The following is a 27,323-nucleotide window of genomic DNA, read 5'->3' on the forward strand; positions in this document are numbered from 1 at the left end:
TAAGAGCAACCAGGGGACGCTACTAGGCACACTTCTAGATTAAACTATGCACAGAGAGGCTATTAGGGACACTTTGTCAGTTTAACTAAGGCACGCTATTAGGCCTACTTCTAATTTCAACTTTGCACAGAGATATTATGCATACTTCTAAAGGCAACCAGGGGACGCTACTAGGCACCTTCTAAATTCAACTTTGCACAGACAGGATATTATGCGCACTTGTAAAGGCAACCAGGGGACGCTTCTAGGCACCTTCTAAATTCAACTTTGCACAGACAGGATATTATGCGCACTTCTAAATTCAACTTTGCTCAGACAGGATATTATGCACACTTCTAAAGGCAGCCAAGGGACGCTATTAGGCACCTTCTAAATTCAACTTTGCACAGACAGGATATTATGCGCACTTCTAAAGGCAACCAGGGGACACTACTAGGCGCCTTCTATATTCAACTTTGCACAGACAGGATATTATGCACACTTCTAAATTCAACTTTGCACAGAGAGGATATTATGCATACTTCTATATTCAACTTTGCACAGACAGGATATTATGCGCACTTCTAAAGGCAACCAGGGGTGCTACTAGGCACACTTCTAAATTCAACTTTGCATAGACAGGATAGTATGCGCACCTGTAAAGGCAACCAGGGGACACTTCTAGGCACCTTCTAAATTCAACTTTGCACAGACAGGATATTATGCGCACTTCTAAATTCAACTTTGCACAGAGAGGATATTATGCACACTTCTAAAGGCAACCGGGGACACTACTAGGCACCTTCTCAATTCAACTTTGCACAGACAGAATATTATGCACACTTCTAAAGGCAACCAGGGGACACTACTAGGCACCTTCTAAATTCAACTTTGCACAGACAGAATATTATGCACACTTCTAAAGGCAACCAGGGGACGCTATTAGGCACCTTCTAAATTCAACTTTGCACAGACAGGATATTATGCGCACTTCTAAAGGCAACCAGGGGACACTACTAGGCACCTTCTCAATTCAACTTTGCACAGACAGAATATTATGCACACTTCTAAAGGCAACCAGGGGACACTACTAGGCACCTTCTAAATTCAACTTTGCACAGACAGAATATTATGCACACTTCTAAATTCAACTTTGCAGACAGGATATTATGCACACTTCTAAATTCAACTTTGCACAGAGAGGAAATTATGCATACGTCTATATTCAACTTTGCACAGACAGGATATTATGCACACTTCTAAATTCAACTTTGCACAGACAGGATATTATGAGCACTTCTAAAGGCAACCAGGGGACGCTACTAGCCATCTTCTAAATTCAACTTTGCACAGACAGGATATTACGCACACTTCTAAATTCAACTTTGCACAGACAGGATATTATGCACACTTCTAAAGGCAACCAGGGGACGCTACTAGGCACCTTCTAAATTCAACCTTGAAATGAAACGCGAACTGTGATTTATATGCTGTGAAAAGATGATTAAGAATTATTGAATTGTGGCATTTAAGGAGTAGGCTGAGAGATAGTTTTTATAATAAAACATAATAAAGTACATATTAATGGTCAGTACATTCATTCAAGTCCATATTAATTGTTTGGAAAAGGTTATGTTAAGATAACAATTTGACCTGCCATGTATTCAGTTTGATTACCGATTTGTTTTGCTCTCGACATGCACAATATATGAGGCAACACATTAGAGACTCGTCACACACCAACAGTGCCCATTTAGGGTTCTATTTGCTTACTAGTTGGAGAGAAGAACAAGTTACTTACCCTGGGTAACGTTCTTTCGACTGGATGTTCCTCCCACGTCTATCTCATCTTTAGTTATTTTCCCTTCCAGCTTCAGCTGCTTTGCAAAGAAAACTCAGCAGGGGGTGCTGTGTGTTGATGCAGTCAACTCAATGTCCCTCGAGTGGGCTTACATCTCACAGTCGACGTCATCGCCAGTATATATAGCAAGCGCATAGCTTCAGTTCTGTTTTATGCCTTCCTCTTGCAGAAATACCAGCATCAGAGAGTCCAAGACTAGACTCTAAAAGAGTGTAAACTGTAATGCCTGGAAATTCTACAGCGGGGTAGGCTGGGAGGGGTGTTGAGAAATACGTGGCAGGGACATCCAGTCGAAAGAACATTACCAGGGGTAAGTAACTTGTTCTTTGAATGGATTGTGTCCTCTCACGTATTCCTCATCTTTAGATAGACTCCCAAAAGAGTGTTAGGTTTTGAGGAAGGAGTATGGATTTTCAGACTTAGATTTGTCATGGATAGAATATAGGACAGCTTTCCCAAGTCCTCCTTCCTGGCTAGAGGTTGAATCCAGACATTAATGCTTTGTAAATCTGTGAATTGTAGACCAAGTGGCTGCCGCACAAATGTCTTTTATAGGCACTCCTCTTTGTAGAGCAGAAGATGTTGCCATGCCCCTTGTGGAATGAGCTCTCAGGCCTTCAGGGGGATCTTTTCCCGCCAATTTGTAGCATTCTGTAAAAGTAGGAATTATCCATCTGGACAAAGTTTGTTTTGTGACTGGAAGTCCCAGTTTGTGTCGAGTGTCCCAATCAAAAGCTGGTCATGTTGACGTATGTTCGCCATTCGCGAAAGGTAAAAGCGCAAAGCCCTTCTGGGATCAAGCCTATGTAGCCTTTCCTCTTCCTTGTCAGGATGAGGAGGCGAATCGAAAGTTGGAAGCATAAATGAAAATCTGATTTTTTGCCAAAAATTGGATCAGGTTTAACCCAAAGGACAACCTTGTCCTTATAAAAAAATTGTAAATGGAGGCTTAACAGATAAAGCGTGCAACTCACTCACCCTGCGGGCTGATGTCAACGCAACTGAATGGTTTTTAAAGTTAGTAGTCTTAGTGGACCTGAATGGAGTGGCTCAAAGGGAGCACACATCCGAAATTTCAACAAAAGATTAAGATCCCAAATCGTTACTTGAAAAGGTGTAGGAGGGAACACGTTAGGGAGCCCTTTAAGAAATGGTATGAATAACGCCATCTTGAAATAAGATACCTCTTCAGATGTGCGATTGAAGATTGAAAGCGCTGCCAAATACCCCTATATTGTTCCAATCTGGAGCCTCAGATCTGCTAAACATAACAAAAAGGGCTACGCCATAGGTGTATTGCACTGAAAACGAGCCAAATCCTTTTCCCTACACCAGCTGCAGAATGTACTCCAACTGCAGCAGTACAAGAATCGTTGCTGGCCTTCTGGCCAAAAGCAAAATCTCCACTACATCATCCAGGAGGTGCCAATACTTATATCTTAACCCCTCATAAACCACGCGTGAAGGTTGAGCGTCTTGACTTCTGGATGGAGAACCAGACCCTCCTCTCATGAGAGAAGGTCCTCTCTCTGCAGAAGGCCCACTGGAGGGCAGATGGACATGCCAAGAAGGTCCGGGTACCATGTCCTTCTGGCCCAATCCGGAGCAATTAGGACCATAGATTTCCTGAACTTTCTCAACCTCCAGATCACGCGAAGAATGACAGGGACTGGAGGAAACACGTACAGCAGTGGAAACTCCCATTCCACTACAAACGCATCCCCTAGAGCTGCTCTTGGGGGAAATACCCTGGAGCAGAACAGTTCGAACTTCCAGTTGACACTGGTCGCGAACAGATCCACTTGAGGGGTTCCCCAAAGGGTGAAGATCATTTGAAGGACTTCCTGAACTAGTTCCCACTCATGAGAGTCTGCACTACCTGCACAGAGCGGCCGCCGCTGCGTTTTCCTCGACGGCTAGGTGAACTGCCGATAGGGAGATTTCGTCTTGAATTGCCCAGAACCGGAGCTGCACAGTGGTAGTGACCCCACACCTCCTCTCTTGTTGAGGTAGTACATTGAGGTAGTACATGGCCACTGTGTAGTCTGTCATTATCAGGACATTCTTTCCCGTACAGCAGGCAGAAAGGCCTTCAGTGCTAGTCTGAATGCCCTTGGCTCCAAAAGGTCTATGTGTAGTTTGGACTCTGATGGAGACCCGCGACTGCCGACTGTCAGCGTGGGCTCCTGACCTTGTGGGTGAGGTGTCCATAACTTCTACATGTCCAGCAATGGCTGCCAAAAAGTTTCCCCCTTCAGAATGTTGTCCTTGCAGGCCCACTACAGGAAATCCTTTGTGACCCTGCTCAGAAACTGAAGGAGATCTGACATCTTGTCTGAAACGGAGACCACTGGGACCGGAGGGTCATTTGGAAGGATCTCATTTTGCACCAGAAAGATGCAGGATGCCATGAGGCCGGGCAACCTTAGGAAATCGAAGGCGGGAAGATGCTGGGCATTCTGAAATCTGGTTATCATCTGCTGAATGTGCCTCGGGTGGGGAGGCTTTCCCCGAGGATGCAACCAGGACAGCTCTGATGAATTGAAGCTTTTGGGAAGGTATCATGTGCGACTTCTTGAAGGAGAGGGAGCAGCCCAATCTCTTGAGAGAGAGGCAGGTGATGCTGAGATGTTCCAGGACTTGCCCGGGAGAACAGGCCCTGATCAGCCAATTGTCCAGGTAGGGTAAGACATGAATCCCCCCCTCTTCTGAGACTCGCTTCCACCAGCGCCATCAATTTAGTAAATATCCTAGGAGCGGAGGTCAGCCCGATAGTGAGAACTTCCAACGGCGAATCGCAGGTACCTTTTGTGCTTGTGATGAATAGGCACATCGAAGTAAGCATCCTGAAGGTCCAATGATACCATTGAATCCTCAAGCTGGAGGGCTTGAGGATCTGAGAAAGGGTAACCATTTTGAACTTGTCCTTCCTGAGGAACTTGTTCAAGTATCTAAAGTCCAAAATGCGTCTCAATCCTCAGACCTTCTTGGGGATCAAAAAGTAAGGGGAGTACAACCCTTGTTCCTTTCCGTTACAGTTACCGGCTCCATAGCACCTCTCTCTAGCAGACTGGAAATCTCCTACAAGAGGAATAGATTTGGAATTTTACGGGAGTGGCTCCCTGGTGGATGATCCAGAGGCCTTCTTAAAAAGGGGAGGCAGTAATCCTGGGATACTGTTGGCAAGGCTGGAAGTAATGCCCAGACATTCTTCCAAATGCTGACTGACCCCTTAATCCAGAGGACTGCGTTGGGGGACAAGCTCAGAGTGGTTTTGAGGCAGTTGAAGCAGCAGCTGACGGTAAAGCAACCTTTGCTTTGGCAGATTAAGCACCTCTTCCTCGTACACCACAAGCACATTTTCTTTGGCCTCTTACTGGCCTGGCCTCTCGCTCTTCCAAATGAGGAATAGCGAAGTAGCGAAAGGATTGACCCCTGCACGCGTGTGCAGTAGGGTGAGAGCGTTGGGGCTGTCTTAAAGTAACACTAAGTGACATGGCCGATGCTTTTGAGATCTGTAATTTGTCAAGGCTTTCATCAGCCTTGTTGCCAAACAGTTGTCTGTCACCAAAGGACATGTTAAGCAGCCTGGACTGCATCTCTAGTGCAAAACCAGACTTTCTCAACCATGCTTACCTGCGCATCACTCTGCTAGCAGCCATGGCTCGGCTAACAATATCGGCATAGTCCAAACCTGATTGGAGGGATTAACACATAGCGTCCTTTCCCTCTTTCACGATACAATACTGTCCCACAAGGTGTGGGTAACTTTGGCCAGAGCGCAAGTGGCGCTGATGGACTTTAGAGCCAAACTAGTGGCTGAAAAAACTGTTTTAGCTAGTTCATCAAAGCGCTGGTCGTCCATATCGGAGGGAATGGTAGGATAAACAGCCTGTCTTGATGTGGATGTGGCAGCCTGCACCACAAGGCTTTCTGGGGTAGGGTGCCTTGAGAGGTATTCAGGGTCAATGCTAGAAGGCTTGTATTTTTTTTTCCGAGTTTGTTGACGGCAGGATTTGGGTCAGGGGACACCCAGTTAGCCATGACCCTTTTTTGTAGTGCAATAAGAAACGGCAAAACAGGGTCTTTTTGTGAACCCTTGTCTAAAATGTCTGTCAGGTCAATCTGTTCATAGGCTGCAGCTGGTATCCCCAACCCAGGTATATACCAAGTGTCTGTATGACGCTTCAGCATGCTCAGACTGGTCAGATGTGCCAAAATCTATTTTAGGGGAAGTGTCCAGGCCACTTGCACTCTGAAGGTTCTCATTTAAGTTTTGCACCCTGGACTCCTCAGACACTAATGTCTCTGGCCTGAATTATGAAGCACCTAATGTTCCAAAGGGTGGAGTACCCTCGTCTGAGGGTTCATCGGTCTCAAAAATAGAGTAAAGGGAATTGAAGAACTTTTTTAGGCAAAGGCTTGAACTTTTTCCCAATTTCCTTCAAGGGCGTCCAAGGATGAGGCCTTCGACGGCACTGGCTTCAACAGGCTCGACCACAACTCAAAGGGGTCTGGGAGTTGATGAACGTGCCTCTCCTCAACTAAAGGGCTCTCAGGGAGGGGCGGGGTCAACAGCTTTTCACCTGGGCTCGAGGGCATGCACGTTTTTGCCTTCTTAGACTCTTATCAGGCTAGGTAGGCGCGACAGGGTCGTCACTTCATCTTTCCCTTCGCAGGGCCCAGGGCTGCATTTTCGAAGATCTTTAACATTTGAAGCCTGAAAGCCTCCCATTCAGCTTTCGAAGCTGACTTACCTGGGCAGGCTATGCTGTGTTCAGGAGAGGCTTCGTAGGATGAAGACCGAGACCTATGACGCTGTTTCTTTGATCCCTTTCTCAATGACGAATGGCGGTAACCGCTTCGACAACATGAACGTTTTTGGTAATTTCTTCTTGGTGGTGATTACCCCCTCGATTCGTCTGATGGTCAGCTTTTCGAAGGCATTGTGGAAGGGGATTTCTGAGGGGGGGGTCTACCCGGAGTGAGCTATCCCTTTCGTTCTTTAAATGCCTTTCCCATCATGGACTGACAGGACCTGCAGTCAGCAGTCTTGTGGTCGATGCCTAGGCACCACAAACAAATGCAGTGAGGGTTGGTAATTACATTTCCAACCCACACATTTTTAAACCTGGTCTTCGGGGTCGACATTTTAGAACAATTGTCGTAGTTTTCTAAAGAAACAACTGCACTGTAACTGAATTGAAGCTTAGCGGAAAAACAGAACTGTAACGGGCGTGGTGCTGTGCGTGCTATATATACTGTTGATTAGGTCAGCCTCGAGAGGAGACCGAGGCATTTGATGGACATCGAGAGACTGTTTTAAAACCTGCAAATCAGGGGAAGGGAGTCATTCCCCCTACTGTTTATGTTTGAAGAAACATTTTTCCATAAACAACAATCCAGAAACAGGAGAAAGGAGCAACTCTCCTAAAAGAAGGAACTGTGTATTAGTTAACTCTTTAGTTGTATAGTGTGAGGGATATAAGTTGGTTTTGACACAGGACAGTGCTCTATTCTTGGACGGACATCCTGACAGACCCTTTTAGTATCGGTTATGAGACGGGGAATCCCCTCTGAGAAGGTAGGGATAGCAAGGACTTTTTTTTCATTTTCTAAAATAAAAGTCTAGAACCAAAATCATGCCACCTTTTGTGTCAGGCTCCTTCTTCGACACCCTTACAAAAGCCACAGGAGGTCCCCATGTCTAAAGAACAGCTTGACAGTCTAGGCACCCAACAAAGGATCCAGTGGTAGTCGCGCCAGGCCTCTGGAAGGATACAGTGCTCCTGTTTCTTTGACAAGCGACAAAGGCAAGTCCTGTGGGCTTAGAGAAGCACAACAACTCAGTTCAGAAGTGGTGATCCAACTGGTCCCACCATATCAAGGAGATGAAGTACCACCCAGTGACAAAGCTGTGCCTTGTGTGTGGCCAAAGATTCAGGAAATTATGGTGCATAGCATGAGTGAACGGCCACAGGTGAATTCTTCTTGTGGTGCATCATAATCAAATAGCAGCATTTGACAAAGTACTGGTGCAGTGTGTCAGATTTTATCCCTAAACTGGAGGCTTGGTGGTGAACCCAACCTCCAATCAGATACTCCTGCAGCACTCAAACTTCCAATCAGTCCTGGTCATGACATAAAATATTCTGCAAGCTTTGGCGCAGGTCATCTTAGGTTTGCGAATTGCAGTTCTAGATACCCCATCAACCTGCACACAAACGTACACTCAATCAAGCACTTTAGGAGTTAAAAAAGATTTTAAAAAAGGACAGTTAGAATTTACATACGGTTTTTAAAACCGACAATGACTTTTTGCAAAGGAAAGCACCAGAACTTGATGGAATGCACTGGTTGATCAGAAAAACCCTAAAAACCTAGTTTTATGTAGTTTATGCGCAAAGAGGAGTACAGTTCTAAGACCAAGAGACAATTTGTTGTTTTGTTGAAAATAGGTGCATTGTGGAATAAGAATGAACAGCACTTACTTTTAGTTTGTAAACAGCTGGGCTCCCAGGAAATAGTTTGGATGCTCTTTCTACCCAATACTGTATTTTCCCATCATCAACGTTCTGGTCACACAGTAATTCTGCAATCTTCAGAACAAGATCTTTCTGGGCCGGGTTTAACTCCACTGAGCGCTGACAATTTTGAACATAGGAAAAAAAGGATTTAGATATAGTGGCTATTAATCTTGCAGGTTAACACGAGCAGCTCAATGGTATAGAGACATTCTGCATTGCTTTGCAAGTTGATGACAACTCTTATTAAAACACAAAACAAAAGGGGGGGAGGGGAGTATCTCCTACCATTTAGGACAGTCTATTCCCAACGACACAAGGTACACATAAACATCAATCACATTATCAGCAAGATTGTACTAATCTTATGTGTTTCATGCAAAAAAGTCTCACTGCTTCTAGATGGTTGGCAGAGTACAGACAGGGTCAGTCTTCTTCAATAAAATAAGAGCAGAAAGGTTCACCAATATCTATCAGTGAGTTCAGGAACCAACTGGCCCATCCAACAAAATAGATGAAACATAACTACATTTATAAGACTTGATAAGCATGGTCAGGATGGGATTGGTTATAGGGGTTTTCCCTACAACTCAAAAGGATAGTCCTCTCTCATAATCTAAATAAATGGTTCTCAGATGGATTAAACAAAACTACAAAAAGGGGTCTCCGACATAATCAGGATAATGGCCTTCCTTTGGATCTCTAACAGCATGACCCACACACTTATCACGAAAACAGTCGGAGGTGTGTAGCACACAGCGTGCCATTTGCAATCCATCCAAGGTTATGGTGCCTAGTTCACTTCCTCCAGTTCCCAGTGATGTAGTCCCTAGCTCACTTCCTAAAGGATAAAGTTCCCAACTCATTTCTAAGAACGAGTGCCACCCTCTCACTTTCAGGGATAGAGGATCCTACCCTAACTGCAAACAAAGACTTAGTGCCCGGCTCACTCGACCACAGCCAAGTCAATCTACTTCTTAATTTTTGTTCAATGTATTAATTTAATTGTATATAGGTCTTACAAGAACTTTTACAATCAACATTAATCTCCAACTCTTGCGCCATTCGTTTGTCCCAGAACTAAACAGAGCTGCATTTACAGTGCCTGAACCATAAACAGAGGCCTTGATTGCATGGTGCGGTCAGGTGTTTGGTGGCAGGGATCTCCTTAGCCACAAGGCTTTGTAGTTCCATAATTGGTGAGCAAATACAAGTGGATCTAGTCCATGTGACCTAAGCCCCACCCGCCCACTTAGCCCTGCCTCCAACATCCCTTTCTTAACACTTAGATCAAGGGGGTCTCTCTCGCCGGGGCATCCAAATTAAAGGGAAGTCAAAGATAAAAGCAAAGCCTACCTGTTCACACCAAGACCAGAACCCCTGCTGCTCTAACATCAGGTAAGTTCCCTTCAACATGTGTTTCACTCCTTTCTCCCTACAGCCCATCCTTAACATCATCACTCGTCGCCAACCATGCCACTCACCAACATTATCAAGGACCCTGCATTGTAGCAACCTCACCCGCGTGACTATACACCCCATAAGCACGCCACCATCTACCACGGCATGAAAACTGGTGCTCGTCAACTTCCACTCAGCAATCAAACATGCAGCAGACATCGTCAATCACATCACCACACATGACTTGGATAACATTTTCGTTACTGAGACATGGATGACATCAACCATCACCCACATCCTAGATGTCCTCATTCCCAATGGCTACAGAATTCTACAACAAGCCCGCCCAAATAAGATCAGTGGAGGCCTCACCATCATTCACAAAGCATCATGGCCGTGCACCCAACTGGACACCACTACCTTTGGCTCTTTTTGAAAAAGCCTGTCTGCCACTTACTGCTCACAACAAATGACAGTCACTTTTCACCTCATTTACAGACCACCCAAGCCGAACACCTCCTTCATCGAAGACTACACTGGCATGGTTACCACCATGTCTCTCACGCATGCTAACGTCTTCCTCAGGGACTTCAATATCTCTGGCAGTCCAGGAACCAAGTCAATGAAGGAAGATCTCCACTTCCTGCTCGACACTCAAAAGACCCAACTCTAAGGAAAGGTAACATCCTACACCACATCACCGCCCTGCCCACCCTCCATCCATCCATCCATTCATCACAGTCCTCCTATCCCGCTTCACTGGTCAGACCATTTGGCAACTCCATTTGAGATTAGTTGCACCACAACTCTCAAGCAAACACGTTGGAAACCCAGCAAACCAGCCTTCAGATCATTCAAGAACTTCCCAGTGGAGGCTCTGACGGAAGACCTCATCTAACTCCACCTCAAAGAGGCTGGCCTACCTCAGACAAACCAAGACTGTAACTCGCTTTTGCAAGAGCTGAACAACACCCTCACAAACATCAACCACCATGCCCCAGTGAAACAATGCACCATCAAGCCTAAACCTTACACAATGGTACACGCAATAACAGACCTTCAACCAACGAACCATCAGAAAACAAGAAAAGAATTGATGAAAATCTTGCAGCGCTTCCAACCTCGCCCTCCTCAAGGGACTCTGTGCTACACACAGACAAGTGATCACTACTGCCAAGGACACCTACTACCAAATGTTAGGGAGAACTCTCTGTTCAGGCTGAATTTCCTAACCTAGTGAGTCCCCCAGCAGCTTTGCTGGATTTTTGGGGTTTATTTCTTTCTCCTGCCAAGAGTGAGACTCTTTTACCCTCACTCTTGGGCATGATTTGAGTGTGTTTCTTTGACTCTAGATGTGTTTAATTGGGCTATGGGGTCTTTTACTCCATAGGGCTTCATGTGTTTTTGTGATGCGTGTTGCACAGCACCCTCAGTGCAGTAACACAGGGGTGTCATAGTGACCCCCCAGTATAGACTCCATACCCTTGGACTGACTACTGTCTCCCAGGGCATGTAAAGTCACTTTACTAGTCTCAAATTCTGAACAGAACCAGTACAAACCATCATATTGTGGACATACTGGCCGGGGCAATTCGACTGCCCCGGGGTCTGTTAGTCGAGGGGGCACGTCTCCGTCCCCCTTGATCGAGTTTTGGCTGGTGGCAGTGGATACTACTTTTTATATTCGACTGCGAATATATTCCTATGGGATTTTCCCATTGTTCGAGGCTACCAACTTTAATTATTTAATTCCTATAGCCTCGAACATACCGCCGGTTTATTTAATAAATATTAATTCTCCGGTTGGTATTTTTTGCCAAGACTCGGTTCTAAAATGGCATGTGTGTTCTCTTCTGTGACTCCAACCCAAGTCGAGCCCTTTGTTCCACTTTTTGGCGGGCTTCTCCACAGAAGCCTCCAAAAGTGGTGCCACTCTGTCTGGGTACCACAGGGGGAGTGGGAGGGGGTTTAGGCACCCTGAACTGAGTTGCCTAGGCAACTCAAGTCGCACTCCGTCCTGATTGGCCTAAGTGGTGAGCCGCATGTTTGAGTGACAGCTAGGCTGAGTGAATGGGGGTTTTCTGCATAAAAGCAGGGCTTTGGGGACTGGAACTTCAGAAGTCGCCACAGGACCTAAGAATCCGACGAGGGAGAAGCGGAGCCAACCTGCTATGACGACACCACCGGTGGAGCCCTGCTGAACCGTCTCACCACTTTTCCCAACGACAGAGGAGATCTCCAGCCCGGAGAGTCTTCTTCCTTCGACTGGTGGGGATAACCAGTCTGCTTCCTTTTTCGCTTCCTGGAACAACTCGTGCCGTCTTGCCTGTGCCAAGCACCCCGGCAACCGGGATACCACATTTTACCACTACCGCGAATCAAAGGGTAGTACCTTTAACTAGAAAACTCTGCGGCTGGTTTCTTCCCTGGCAGTGCAACGACCTTCATCTTTCCTCCACGTCGGGATCTTCTCTTCCTTTGGACGACGCCGCGACTTGCACCTGCTGCCAGGAACAACTGCCCCCGCTGGAGGATCCTTTCCACCTAAGGTACCGTGTTCCGCCTGGCTTCCCTTGCAAGCGACTGTACGGGGTAGATTTAGTCCCCGGCTTTCGAACCTGGGTTAGCCTGGGACACCCTGGCTAAACTTTTCTGAGCCTAACTAAAACCTCTCTGAACTCCCTGCAAGAGTCTTTAAGCCTGGTGTAACTGTGTGATCTTGGGTGCATTTTGCCCTGCTCTCTCCAAGAGTGGGCCCGGCCTATGGACTTTGGCTCACAAGTAACTTTTGACTTTCCTCCCTTGCTTAAGAGTTCTTAAGTATTAGTGTGGTGTATTCTCCTACCTTCTGCCTTTTTCCCCTCCCTTTTTCGTTAACTTATTGGAGTGCCATCTATAGTTAAGCGCTCACCTCTGTCTGGAAATAAGTGGTGTTAACTAAGACGTGTCTGATAAGGAATAAGGGATGTATATATAATAATAGTAACTGTGTTTAGAGTGATTTACAATATTAGTGCTACAGTGTTTCAATAAGTGTGTTTTTAAATGAATAATTATATACCTTGATACCAAAGCTCTGGTCAGCGTTTGCTTGTGCTATTGTGCCTGAGTGCCTATTGTGTATACTTTACATACTGCCTAACTCTTCTTGAGGGAAGTCTGACTGCTCAGCCACAGCTACCAGGTAAATGTGCCCAATCCACCGGTAACATACTATCAAAGAATCCACAGCCATTAACTCTTTCTTCGTCAACAAGATCAGCATGATCCACCAACCGAAACACAAGCACCACAACTGACATCACATTACACAACCCATCTCACAAAACTACAACTACCTGGACAACTTGCAAGACACCAAGGAAGACCTCAATGCCACACTAGCATCGCTCAAGGCCACATCATATGTGTGGCACATCCTCCCTGCCTCCGTAATCAAGACCCTTCCGACTGAAGCACTCCTCCCTTACCTGACAATCATCAAAAGCTCCCTAACTCAAGGCCTCTTCCTCTTAACCCTCAAGACAGGACAAATCGTCCCGCTGGACCCTTACCACCTGTGCAACTACTGCCCCATCACCCATTTTCACTTCCCAGGTAAGCTCCTTGAGAAAGCAGTAACGACACAACCCCTCCAACACATTGAAGCCAATAACCGCCTTCAGTCGTACCAATCTGGGTTCAGACCAAGATGCAGCACATAAACAGCTACCATCAAGGTAATTGATGATGCCCTTAACATCCTTGTTGATGGCCATTCTTGCCTCCTGGTTATCCTTGTCCTCTCAGCAGCATTTGACACAGTAGGCCACCTGACTCACCGACAATCTACACCGTTGCATGGGGATCAGCAAGATCATCCTCGACAGTTTCAAATCCTACTTTGCTAAATCGCCAGCAGTTCATATAAATGGATTCCTCTACATCACCAATCACCTGTATCCATCCTGCAGCCGTGATCTTTACATGGAACCACTCAGAACACTCCTTGCCCCACACAACATCCAAATCCACCAATATGCAGATGGCACCCAAGTCTATGTCAAGATATCCTCCATCGAAGACATTCACAGGCTCCACGCCTGCCTCACAATGATCCAGTGCTTACTGGAAGCACAACCCCTCCAAGACTGAATTCCTACTGCTGATCAATAACAATCAACACCGTGACATCCAGACCTGGCTCTCTGCTATAAACCTAGAGGGCTTCACACCCCTGCTGGCCACCTGCGCCAAGTCCCTTTGGTTCGACATTAACAGACACCTCACCTTCAAACAGCACTTCACAAGAAGGACACAAACTGCTTGGTACCAACTTTAGCTAATGTAGAAAATCCATCCCAGAAAAAAACTTCAGATCTGCTGTCCAAGCCTTGTTCCCTATCCCTCCTGGATGGTGGAATACCCTTTTGGAAGGTCTTCCTGCGACTACCCTGTGTGAGGGGTCAGCAATGCGAGGCGAGGCGTACAACTGTTTGATTGTTCAGAACATGCCATTTTATTAAATTATAAATGGTATTAAATGCCTCACTATCCCTACTCTGCTGAGGATTTTCCTGGCTAGCCAAAACTAAAGGGAAACACCAACACAGGATGTCTGGGCCTCACACTAAACCTCAAATACAAATATATGCCAATTCAAATAAACAACATTCACAGTTTCTTGATAACCTCTCAACCTAGGCAAATCCCTTTCCCCTGGATTCAAAGAGAATTCTACTGCAATGTTCAACAACAAAAAAAAGGAAAGCCCTGTAGGTAAGATAGTCTCAAATCAGTTCTGGATGTTTCAATATCAAGGTTAGGTTTTGGTAACCAAAGTTCCAAAAATAGAAAATCTTTACTTCTTGGTGAAATATGGACCTTCCACTTCCTTAGAACAGCACCGATGGTATTCCCAGCCACTATGCTTTGCCAACACTTCCAGTAATCCAAGAAGACTTGCCATGGTTCAAAAGAAATCCAACTTCTAGAACTGTCAGTGAAACACAGTTCTTGGTTAACAGCATGTCATTAGTTACAAGATGATTCACAGTAGGTATCTTTGTCAGGATGACTTCACAGTGCTGCTGCTTCTACTTCAACAACTTCACTTCTACTAAAGTTTACCATGAGAAAATTCTCCTTTGTCTCATAGTACTCCATTTAATTTGGGCTATTGAAATGTTGCATCTACTGACAACCAGATATACCACCACAGCTTCAGCACTTTGCAATTCAAAGCAGTTTTTAGTTCTGACAAGATTTAGGTTAAGGCACTTCAACACATCCAACAGGTAAGGAACTCTTCCTCTGAATAGCTCTTCAAAAGGGCCAGCCTCTTTGCTTCTCTTGTCTGTCTGCCACAACAACAACTTAAGTTTGCGCGTATGACCCACTTCTCTCTGTTGCTTAAAGTCTTTGGCAATATAAATTGTGTCAACTTCAAATAATATTAATGAATAGCAAATTTCCCTTCCACGGTGTGAAAAAACAGAGGGCGTTTTACAACCTAGTCTCCGGGGATCCCGTACTCAGGCGACCATGGAATGGCCATTGCTTTTGGATCCGACCCTGGGGGTGGACAAGCAAGGGAGAATCGCCTGGGTAAAGGGTCCTCAGGGAGTGGGGGAGAAGCACCCAATGGTGAGACATGGTATCCCCCCTTTTCCACAACCCATCTAACCCCTAGCCCTGCTTGTTTTATGGGAAACGACGGCTCCCATAATTCCTCCCCACGTTACATTGACAACAGTACTGAGCCGAGGAAGATGAGGAATGAGGTCAGAAAGATTACCTTCGCTGACTTGCATTGGATCTGTCCCTGTAATGAGGCCAGGCAGAGTCAGGCACATAGTCTTAACACTGCACACCTGCCACTTGTTAACACTCCATGTGAGAAGAAAAGATGGCACACAGGAACACTGAGCGAGGCTGGGTACGAGAAGGAACAGCTCTTACGGGGCTGATGCAAACCAGGCTGTGGAAGTGGGAAGGCCAAGGGGCTGATCAGCAGTTGTACGGATCAAGAGGGAGAGCCAGGCGAGAAATCCACACTTTTGGGAAGCCGTAAGCATTCCAAGCCTGAAGCCGAGTGAGCAGAGGAAAGAAACCTGTCGTGGGCCGAAGCTGGGCCTACCGGTTTCAGTGGTGAGAGATATGAACACACCACTAAAAGCGTCCAACCCCAAAGTACAACAAATCCAAGCGAGGTTGCCCTTCCTCGACCAATAGATCGTGGGAAGGATAATTGCAATGGTGGGTTGCTTCAATTAGATCAAGCAGCTCTATTCCTGATTCACATCGCAGCAGCATCCAAAGATTTGTCTGCTTCGCACTTTTGGCCCTGTAAAGTGGTTCATATCTCTCACCACTGAAACCGGTAGGCCCAGCTTCGGCCCACAACAAAGGAATTGACTAAAGAAAATTGGATAAGAGGCCGAAGAGTTATCCCTTGACGACAATTTAAAAGGGATACACATGCTTTTCTATCTATTCATTTTGTATTGACACTCCATATGATACTACACAGAGAACAAATAGAGCTCTGTACTCTGTGGTAGTACAAAAAGGGTTTTCAAATCTAAAACAACTCGTTTATTTGTTGGTGGCAGGCCTGACTAGGTATAGGAAAATCCACCAACACCTTTTTAATCACTAGTACTGCATGACATAGGAAATAATAAAGTTGATATTTCTCCACTTGTCATTGTTATGACACAAATGCTGTATAAAACACAACATGTGCTTTTAAAGTCAATTTCTTTTGCACCCCTGTGAATAATCTAGTGCAAGGGCAACCTCCACTCGATAGCCTACTGCCCTTGTGTAGGCGATACACCAACGCACCACTGGGGACATGTAGCCATGAGGACTTAAAGATACTCCTAAAGGGGCAAAATAACCAAAACATTTGTTTATAAAACCATTGTTGATTGCATTTCCTGAGTCTTGATATGTGTGAAAACATTGTATAGGGTATGTCACAGGAGCAGTACCCGACACGGTCCAATATATTTGTTCATCAATTATTAGACAACATAGGGCGAGTCTAAACAATTTCATTCACTGTCAAACTTATGATGAATATACATTCACAATATTAGTATAGTTCTGCTTGACGCGTTTTGGGAATACTTTTCCTTCTTCAGGAGCTGCTAATTCCCTGTTGTCGTGTGTCTTTCATTTCTAAATTTAATTAAATAAGACAATATTTTAGTCTCCATTCCACTGTACAATTATTAACAATGATTATGTCTGTCATGTATTCTTAAAAATCAATCACCTGGATGATGCTACGTAAGTGAGGGTTATTCCATTATTTATGGTTTTTCTTGTATTCAAATTTTCTAAAGCCAGTCTGTGGCCACCTAAAGATAGGACTGTTTATATAGTGACTAAAAGGATAGGCTGTATCATGGCCACTTATAAGAAGCCATTTGCTATTAAAATTAGCCCTGAGCTGGAGAGAGTTCAATCAGAATTTTGCTGTACCTGCCAAGAGATGGCTATAAAGGATTCCGTTGGTAAGTAGATCGCACTTGGCTCGATCTATTGTAAGTTCATAATGAACTCATAAAATTCCATGGATTACACATCCAGTTCCTTCCTGAAATACAGGCAAAGAAACTGTCACTGACAACTTCAATCTCTTCGTGCTCTTGACACCTATATTGTTTACAATTAGACATTTAACTCTTACCTATTAAAAGGTATGTGTGTTCTAAGGTTCCTTTGATGTTCATAGAGTATGCAATCTATCCTGCGATGCACTCTGCATTCTGCAAATGAATAGGAACGTTTCTTAAGAATAATGACTAGTTAGATGTTCCAAAAACCCCTTTGGGTTGATACCCAATAGGTTTACAGAATACCCATCTTCAGATTCCAATTCCTATGTCTAACGCTCACCTTTGTAAAACTTGGCTGTGCCTTGTAAGCTACCAAACTGGAACCGCGAGAATAGCGAATTCCAAAATGGCCACTATAAAATGGTGCTGCGTTATCACGCTGCAGCGTGATGACATCATCATTGTCTACATTAGTTTGTCACATTGTCATTACTGCAAGTAACAGAGGCATTCACTCTTTTGGTTTAAGTATCCACAGGGATATTTATAGGGTATTAGTGTCCTATGTAGGTTCTTTTCTCGGTAAGTAGTTCTGCCTAGAGACAGTCTCCAAGATTAATGATGTGACACCTTAGGGATAATTATCTGGTCTCAAATTGACTGCTAATTTATGTGCATATGTCATAATGCAATCTCTTTATCTAATGAGGTTAGTTCCTTTTGATGTTTGTTTAGTCAGAAATTGACCACTAAGTAATATTATGTCATCTCCTCATGTTTACCCTTCTCCTCAAGTGCAATACACACACTTTGGTGTATACACTGATATTTCTTTAGTGACATGATTCCCATATTCCATAGTTTTTAGTACATACACCCATTCCAATGTAACAACGATCTCTCTGTTTTTCCAGTCTGTAAAGTAGTCTATGATGATTGTTAAAGAAGGAGTACATAACATAGATTTAGAGGTATCAAGTAATGCTAAAATGAAGGGAACGTAGTGAATTGACAAATCTCTATAACAAGATAGGAATTATGTTAGATTCTCTTTTTATGCATTATTCCAAGAAATGCTCACATTCTGGCAAAGATGATCTACATTCACATCATTCTATCGTTCTCTGGATCAAGTCATTTTGATATTAAGGTGACCATTTTAACACGTATTTACATCATATTAATAAAAAGAAGACCTTTGCAATTCATTCTTCTTACCTAACTTCTACATCAAATTCATTGTCTATTCCGATCAGCTTTGCTACCCACACAGACTTAATAAGATGAGTTGATTTATTCATTTAAAATGCGTAATTTGTTGGAACCGGATAAAGTTTCATATTTGATCAAGGAGTTTCCTATTACATCTATTCTTGACTTTATTCCCAAAATTCATAAATGTTTGATTTCATCACCTGGGAGAACTATAGTGGCATCAATGGGCTCATTGTTAGAAAATGTCTCTCAATATTTGGATACTTTTCTTCAGCCATTTGTTAGGGATCTTAATTCCTATGTGAGTGACACTACAGACCTACTTACCAAAATAAGACGAATACAATGAGAATCTGACTATATTCTAGTTACCATGGACGTAACATCTCTTTATATGTCAATTATACATAAGAATGGTCTTCAAGCTTGCAAATACTTTAATACTAGATCTGTCGACTTTAAAAAACAAAATGAAGTTATACTTGCGTTGCTTGAATTTTGTCTAGAACATAACATTTTCTTGTTCGAAGGTAAACTATATAGACATAAATGTGGGACTGCCATGGGCTCTTGCATATCGCCTACATATGCTAACCTCTATATGGGTTGGTAGGAACCAATATAAAAGCAAATAAACTAAACAAGAACATGCGTGGTCGGAACAATTTGATAAATATCGAAGAGAAATTATTTCATGGCATAGATACATTGACGATTTGTCATTGGGCGAATATATTTCACACTTGAATAAGAATGATTTCAATTTTGAATGGACCTTTTCCAGAAGCCCAAGCCAGGTGGTATTTTTGGATGTAGAATTGTTCATAATGAATCATCAAATCTGTAGCAAGTTACACAGAAGTCCACTGCCTTGAATTTGTTACATGGTAAAAGCCATCATCCTAAGAGTCTGATAAATAGTGTACCCTTTGGCAAAATGGTTAGATCCAGGAGGAACTGTTCATCAGACAATAATTTTGAGCAAGAAGCAAGCAATATGGGAGCATGTTTCCTGCAAAGGGAACACTCTAGACAAAGTATTGTTACTGCTTATGACAAAATATCTAAATGTAATAGAGAGGATCTTTGGAAAGCTAAAAGAAAAAAAGAAAGACTCCAATTGCATTAGATTTATAACTCAGTTTAGCTCAATATCACAACAAATTAGAATGATATTGAACAAACAATGCCTATTGGGAAAGCAGATGATGATCTTAATTTGGTGATAGGCAATTTTCCACAACTGACATTTGAGAGCTAAACTATAACATTAACTTATCTCCCAGATTATGCTGCAACCAATTACTCAACACACTAATTGGTTAGTGACTATGAAAGCTAAGAATGGTTTTGACAAATGCAAGAAATGCAAAATGTGTTAATTTTCAGAACAGAACCTTTATAAAGTATTGTTTATTTGAACAGAAAAAATAATACATCACAGATAAGATAAACTGTCTGACTAGATATGTGGTGTATGCCATCCGTTGTCCCTCTGCTAAAGTTTATATAGGATCCACAATTGGCAAACACAAGATCCGTATTTTGCTACATTATCGAGCCATTTTGCATCAGGACAGTAATTATCCTTTGGCAGTACACTTTGCTGAGACCCATAACAGTGATGCTTCTCTTTTAAAATACTTCGCGTTAGCTTATGTACCTGAATTGAAAAGAAAGGGCAATAGAGAACGTAATCTGCAGGGATTGGAATCTAGACTAATCATTGAATTTAATACGAAGAAACCTTATGGACATAATTCGGATAAAAGAGCTAGCAGTCCATTTGCAACTAATTGGTATTTCTTAGAGATATTTTAGTGATAATATGCTTATAATTGACAACTGTATTACATTTTTTCCTTCCCTTTATTTTGTTCCTTCAGATGCAATTTGTTAACATACGATTGAAATGGAGATTTTAATTTGATAATTCTACTGTCAAATATGTATATTTTTGATTTGCTTTTCTTTTCTTCCTCTCTTTCTTTTTTCTAATTTAAATGCACTTTAGCCTTTTTAGGTATCAAACCTTGTGCACTTTAGCAAATATTGTTCACCTGATTATACCTTAGATTGACTGTATATTGTAGTCATAGGATATTTAACACAAGTCACTTTGAAAAAAGTTCTAGCCCACTGGGGCATAATCTTTATACCTAATGAATTAGTGCTATAATCTGCTGCTATTTTTCCATGGATGTTGAATTATCCCAAGTTCTGTCTGTGCTGCGCAGAATTGTACTGTAATGGTGATTATCAATTGATGAGCCATTTGGCTCCATGGCTATTGTATCAGGTTTAAAATGTGTGTTTAACACTCTAATAGGGCACAATGTTTAAAGAATAAACGCTTGCTTATTTTAAGTAGAGCGTACATATGATGTACTTTGTGGTATCATACACTCCATTACAAAATGGGCGACAGGTTATAAAATACCTTGAATACGAATTTAAAAGTGAGTCATGCGACGGTGATCGTCATGTGACCGGTCAGAGTAAAAATAAAAGAAGGCCCTTTTTACAATGGTGCAAATTTTGTCTGAAGAAGTCCCCGAAGGAGGGATGGAACGCGTGGCGTTAACTTTACTTGGTAGAACTTGAGATAAGTTGTTCTATAAGACCATGTTGGTTTATGTTTTAAATCATACACTTGATATGTGATTTTAATAGTTGAATAATTATTAAAGTTTGTCTACACCCGAGTGCTCTCGTGTAATTGGTGCTGGCCACATTGAACTGTTTGACAATGCCAGTCATTTATAGTATGTGTGGGTGAACACATTTGTTTGAATGGCTATTCTTACAGCCAAGTGAGAGTATCCGCTATAAGTAGGTTGAGCACCGTAATACCAAGAAAAGCTTTGTGTCATACATATATATATATATATATATATCCAAAAAAGTAATCTGGGATGCTCATCAGTAACATGTAGAAAAGTAATAGTAAGCGAGGGAGAGCATTAATCTTTACTGACTAAGTGCCCAATCCAAGAATGAATCACCTTAGCCCAACCATTTTGTTCAGACTTAATTCTTATCCATAAAGGTGGTAGGATTAGCTTCAAAGAGGTTGCCCAGTGAAGTGGTGTTGGTAACTCCTAAGTGTCTCAGTCTTAAATTCAATCTCAAATCATAAGATTTGCAGTTCTGCCTAGTTGTTTGAGTTGTATAAAATGGGAAAATAAATGATTTACTCTCGTTAACTTTGAATCCCAGGCATGTACCATATAGTTGTATTTTGTCTAAACAACCTTGGGACAGAAGCCGTGTGGTGCGATATGTATAGTAGCAAGTCAACGATTTGCTCGATTACATCAGCTGGATCCGCCGGCAGGCGGATTCGCCGGCGGCCAGTCCGAAGGCCATACAAAGGCCTGTTCCTGCGCCTGTTACGCGCATGGAAGCGCGGCGTGGCCACCCCCCCTGCACATTTTTACTATTCTCCAACCGATAGACTACCACTCAGACAATGAAAACGTACTGTAAGTACATGCCAGCACTGGAGAAACTACTGTATGTTTGTAATTTTAACCCCTTCTACTGAAATGTGCTCACGGTCTCTAATACTGGTCGCTTACAGACCACATTAGACTGCTGTATTGTGCCCAGGATCACCTACAGACCACATTAGACTGCTGTATTGTGCCCTTTGGTCGCCTACAGACCACATTAGACTGCCATATTGTGCCCTTTGGTCGCATACAGACCACACTAGACTGCCATATTGTGCCCTTTGGTCGCCTACAGACCACATTAGACTGCCATATTGTGCCCTTTGGTCGCCTACAGACCACATTAGACTGCTGTATTGTGCCCTTTGGTCGCCTACAGACCACATTAGACTGCTGTATTGTGCCCTTTGGTCGCCTACAGACCACATTAGACTGCTGTATTGTGCCCTTTGGTCGCCTACATACCACATTAGACTGCTGTATTGTGCCCTTTGGTCGCCTACAGACCACATTAGATTGCTGTATTGTGCCCTTTGGTCGCCTACAGACCACATTAGACTGCTGTATTGTGCCCTTTGGTCGCCTACAGACCACATTAGACTGCTGTATTGTGCCCAGGATCACCTACAGACCACATTAGACTGCTGTATTGTGCCCTTTGGTCGCCTACAGACCACATTAGACTGCCATATTGTGCCCTTTGGTCGCATACAGACCACACTAGACTGCCATATTGTGCCCTTTGGTCGCCTACAGACCACATTAGACTGCCATATTGTGCCCTTTGGTCGCCTACAGACCACATTAGACTGCCGTATTGTGCCCTTTGGTCGCCTACAGACCACATTAGACTGCTGTATTGTGCCCTTTGGTCGCCTACAGACCACATTAGACTGCTGTATTGTGCCCTTTGGTCGCCTACATACCACATTAGACTGCTGTATTGTGCCCTTTGGTCGCCTACAGACCACATTAGATTGCTGTATTGTGCCCTTTGGTCGCCTACAGACCACATTAGACTGCTGTATTGTGCCCAGGATCACCTACAGACTACTTTAGACTGCCGTATTGTGCCCTTTGGTCGCATACAGACCACTTTGAGGAATTAGCGCTGTGCCTTATGGTCGCTGCTTGCCCTGACACTAATCCAATATGCAAACTTGGTTGCCCCTCATCATGTTCCCGTTCTGCATTCTCCCCAACCACACACCCTGCTTGGCCCACTACTACTGGCCCCATAATAACGGTCTCAGCAAGCCGGCATGCCCCCGGCATCACCCTATCCCATGTCCTACACCGTTCCTTCCCTCTACTCCCCCATTCCCAAACAGCGCAAGTCTTACTCCTAGGACCTATCTGAATACCATCAAGCATCATGCTATCAGCCCTGATCCAATCTCACATGTATTGCCCACAGCAGAGGCACCTCACCACAGCCATACCGAAAAATTCTCTAACCCCGTGACAGGTGTAGCAAGACACTTCCGATTAAGGTCTCGTACCTTCAACCACCCCAACCCAGTCAAATATGAACACACACCTCCCAAACAAATTAGGCCCAGAGTACCTCCCCCTCATCAAAACCATACTCCTAGCCAGAAACCCAACACTACTTCCAAACCAGCTCCGGACACCCCCCAATAAATTACTATCCACCTTTAAAGGAGCGCTTATCAATGCCCGCTCCTTAGGGGCGCATGCTATAGAAGTTCACAACCTCATCAAGGAATCACAGCTCGACATACTAGTAGTCACAGAGTCCTGGCTCCATCAAGCATCAGGTCCACTACTAACTCTGGCAATCCCATCCGACTACACCATATTCAGAACAGATAGGACCCACTCACAAGGAGGCGGAGTTGCTATTATAGCCAAGACTAAATTACAGCTTAGATCTTGTCCCATTGAAAGTATTGAAGGGTATGAAACATTACTCGTAAAATTTCCCATAAATGCCAAAACTACTATTAATTTAATAGTAATTTATAGAGCACCTAGCCCCAACAACCACCCAGAGACTGAAATTCCGTTGCTATTAGCTCCACTAATAAAACCTAGCTCGAAATACATCATCCTGGGTGACCTTAACCTAGGTTTCAATGACAGCCAAGATGCCAAAGCAGAATCACTGCACTCCGCCCTGAAGGACATGGGTTTCAGCCAACTAGTTAATGCACCCACACATATCAAAGGCAGGACTCTTGATTGGATCCTCTCCCTTAATACCCCCGTAACCATTGAGGTCATCTCCCCTCTTACTTGGACCGATCACCATAACATTGTATTTACAATCAATCCCTCCAAACCCACACAAAAGAAACCTAAAACTATGATTACCTATGAAACTAGAAACGCCCGTAAACTCACGCCAGAAAACTTCACGCCTCCTCTTTCAAAAATCCTAGCTTCTACCTCGATCACCAGTGACAACCCCTGTCGCCTAGCAGACATATATCACAACTGCCTCACTGCAACCATTAATGCTATAGCACTGCTCACCACCAAGGCAAAACGCTCAGACAAGCGATCTAGCTTCTGGTTCAATGATGATCTTATCGCCCTCAGAAGAACCAAACGCGCGTGTGAACATGCCTACAGAAAGCATCCTACTGCAGAGGCAGAAAAAGCCTACCAAGAAATAAACAAAACCTATAAAACAGCTACTATTACCTACAAATCTAATGCGTATAATAATAGGATCAGCAATGCTACCTCAGATACCAAGGAATTATTTGCCATTCTAAAAGAATTGGAAAACCCCACTCCAGCCATAAACCCAACCATCCCCAGCAAGGAATGGTGCACCACTATACAAGACGCACTAACAGCCAAAATTGAACTACTCCAAATAAAAATCACATCCAAAAAACAATCACTAGCCAACAAACCTGCCCTCCTTAACCTAAATCGACCACATCAGGAATTCACCAGCGCCCCATTCCATTTCACACCAGTATCCCAAAATGTAGTGTTTGACACCATCGCCAAACTTAAAGCCTCCAACTGCAAAGGCGATTCTGTCCCCGCATCAGTAGTCAAATCCTGCGCTCACACCCTCACCCCCATTATCACCAACTTCGTCAACGCTTCCTTCAATACTAACCTAGTACCAGCTAGCATTAAAGAAGCCTGGGTCACCCCTCTCCTGAACAAACCCACCCTAGACCCCACTGCGCTCACGAATTACAGACCAATAACAACTGTCCCATTTCTCCTCAAAATATTGGATAAATTAGCATACAACCAAGTCCAAACTCACCTCGAACAAAACCACCTCCTTGGCACGAGGCAATCAGGCTTCCGCCCCAACCATAGCACAGAAACGGCGCTCCTTGACTTAAAAATCCAGATGGATACCATCAGAGACTCAGGGAAACTCTGCATCCTCCTCCTACTCGATCTCTCCGCAGCGTTTGATTTAGTAGACCATAATAAACGGTGCGCCACACTAGCGAAAGACTTCAACTTCTCCACCGAAGCTACTACCTGGATCAAATCCTTTCTTGCTGACCGCACCTCCAGGGTCGCCATAGGTAAACAAGCCGCCAACCCCATCATAGTACCCATTGGTGTCCCCCAAGGTTCCTGTCTCTCACCAACATTATACAATGCATACACTAAACTCCTCTTCTCAGCGCTAGACGACATGGGTGTCATCTACACCAACTTTGCAGATGACACCCAGATCCTCATCCCTTTATCGGGAGACTTCACTCAAGACACCGACACTATCAACAAAATATATGCCATAATCCAAAACTGGATGGCACTAAATAGCCTCTGTCTCAATGATGAGAAGACTGAGGTTCTCATTGTGGGCTCCCAATCCAAAATAGAAGCATTACATCCTGATTACTCATCCATCAACATTGATGGCACAAACATACCAGTACTCAAACAAGTGAAAACACTAGGTGTCTACCTTGATGCCAACCTCACCATGACCAAGCACATCAACGCCCTCTCTTCCTCTACATCCTACACCGCAAAACTTATTGCTCTCAGTCGCCAATTCTTGACACCCACCAATTGTATCACGCCGGCAAGAGCTTTAATCTTATCCAGGCTCGACTACTGCAACGTACTCTACCTGGGTACCTCAAAAGCCAATCTAAACAAACTACAGCTCATCCAAAATAAAGCCCTTCGGGCGGCCCTTGGAATAAGGAAGTCAGATCATATCTCAAATATTAGAAGAAACCATCACTGGCTCCCCATCAAAGCCAGGGTCACATTCAAAGCTCTGTGCGTCACATTCAAATGCATCCACTCATGTGTCCCCATCTACCTCAACCACGCCATCACCAGAAAAGTATCCAAGAGGCCCCTCAGATCTAACAGTCAATTACTCCTAGCTATCCCCCGCTACAAGACAACCAAGGCAGGAGGCAGTAGTTTCCAATACCTCGCACCCACATATTGGAACACTCTTCCCCTCCCTATCAAAAATGAGCAAACATTCTCAGGTTTCAAGAAATCCCTGAAAACGTGGCTATTTAACCAAGACTAAAAAATTCCCCTCCATGCTTCAGGAAATATCATTGTACTGAAACCCTGTCATTTAATGTCTTCGTGTATGATTATTTTGTATTCACATGCACTGCGCCCGATTGTAAAGTCCAAGAAATGTTTTAACCAAGCTGTCTGTAACTTCGCCGTGGTACCCAAGGGTTTGGGCGAGTAATAAATGCAATAAATAAATAAATAAATAAATAAATAACGACAAAAACACTACATTTACATTTTTTGTTTCCAGATCTGAACCCATAACTATCACAGTTTCTCCTCAAGGACGTTTCTAAGGGCTCGATCACTTTTGCAAATGCAAAAGAGTGAAGGGGGACAGCCTTGTCTCATACCGTTTGCCAAAAGTCTCTTCTTTGATTTAATACCACTGACCAGCAGCGTAGACGAGGGGGGAGGAATCGAGACCCTATGCCCTGCAACAATCCCAGTCTCTACACCATGCTTTTCAGCCCACAAACCTCTAACTGTCTTGGTTAAAAACCTTTTCTGCATCAAGCGAAAGTAACACCAGCTCAGTCGAGTCAGACAATGGCATTAAGTTTAGGGTCTTGCTTATATTGTCAGGTTCTTGCCTTACTGTAATATAAAACACTTGATGGTGGAGTAGAAACCTCAAGTCTGAAAGCTCATATCCTCATCAAGACTCAGACTTATTTTGCTTCTCAATATGGAAAGAAGACCTACAGACTCTTGACTTTTTCCCGCCTTTAAAATCACAGAGAAAATTGGGGGCGGCGGTCTCTCCCTCCAGCACCTTATAATTAGTCTAGGTCTGCAACTTAATTATCCCAATTATTGGGTTTCACAAGGG

The 27,323-nt window shown here is 43.8% G+C and overlaps 1 protein-coding gene across 2 annotated transcripts in view; it reads right to left on the bottom strand.

The window, feature by feature from the left end:
* Window positions 1-27,323, bottom strand: part of LOC138526301 (E3 SUMO-protein ligase RanBP2-like) — a 1,824,256-nt gene that overhangs the window by 1,702,712 nt on the left and 94,221 nt on the right. For both annotated transcript variants that reach the window (XM_069636876.1, XM_069636877.1), the window contains exon 4: window positions 8,332-8,484. In XM_069636876.1, the coding sequence (XP_069492977.1) occupies window positions 8,332-8,484 (153 nt within the window). The remainder of the gene's footprint in view (window positions 1-8,331; window positions 8,485-27,323) is intronic.

Source organism: Ambystoma mexicanum, chromosome 7p, assembly GCF_040938575.1.
Source record: "Ambystoma mexicanum isolate Mex_15411 chromosome 7p, UKY_AmexF1_1, whole genome shotgun sequence".
Classification (NCBI taxonomy): domain Eukaryota; kingdom Metazoa; phylum Chordata; class Amphibia; order Caudata; family Ambystomatidae; genus Ambystoma; species Ambystoma mexicanum.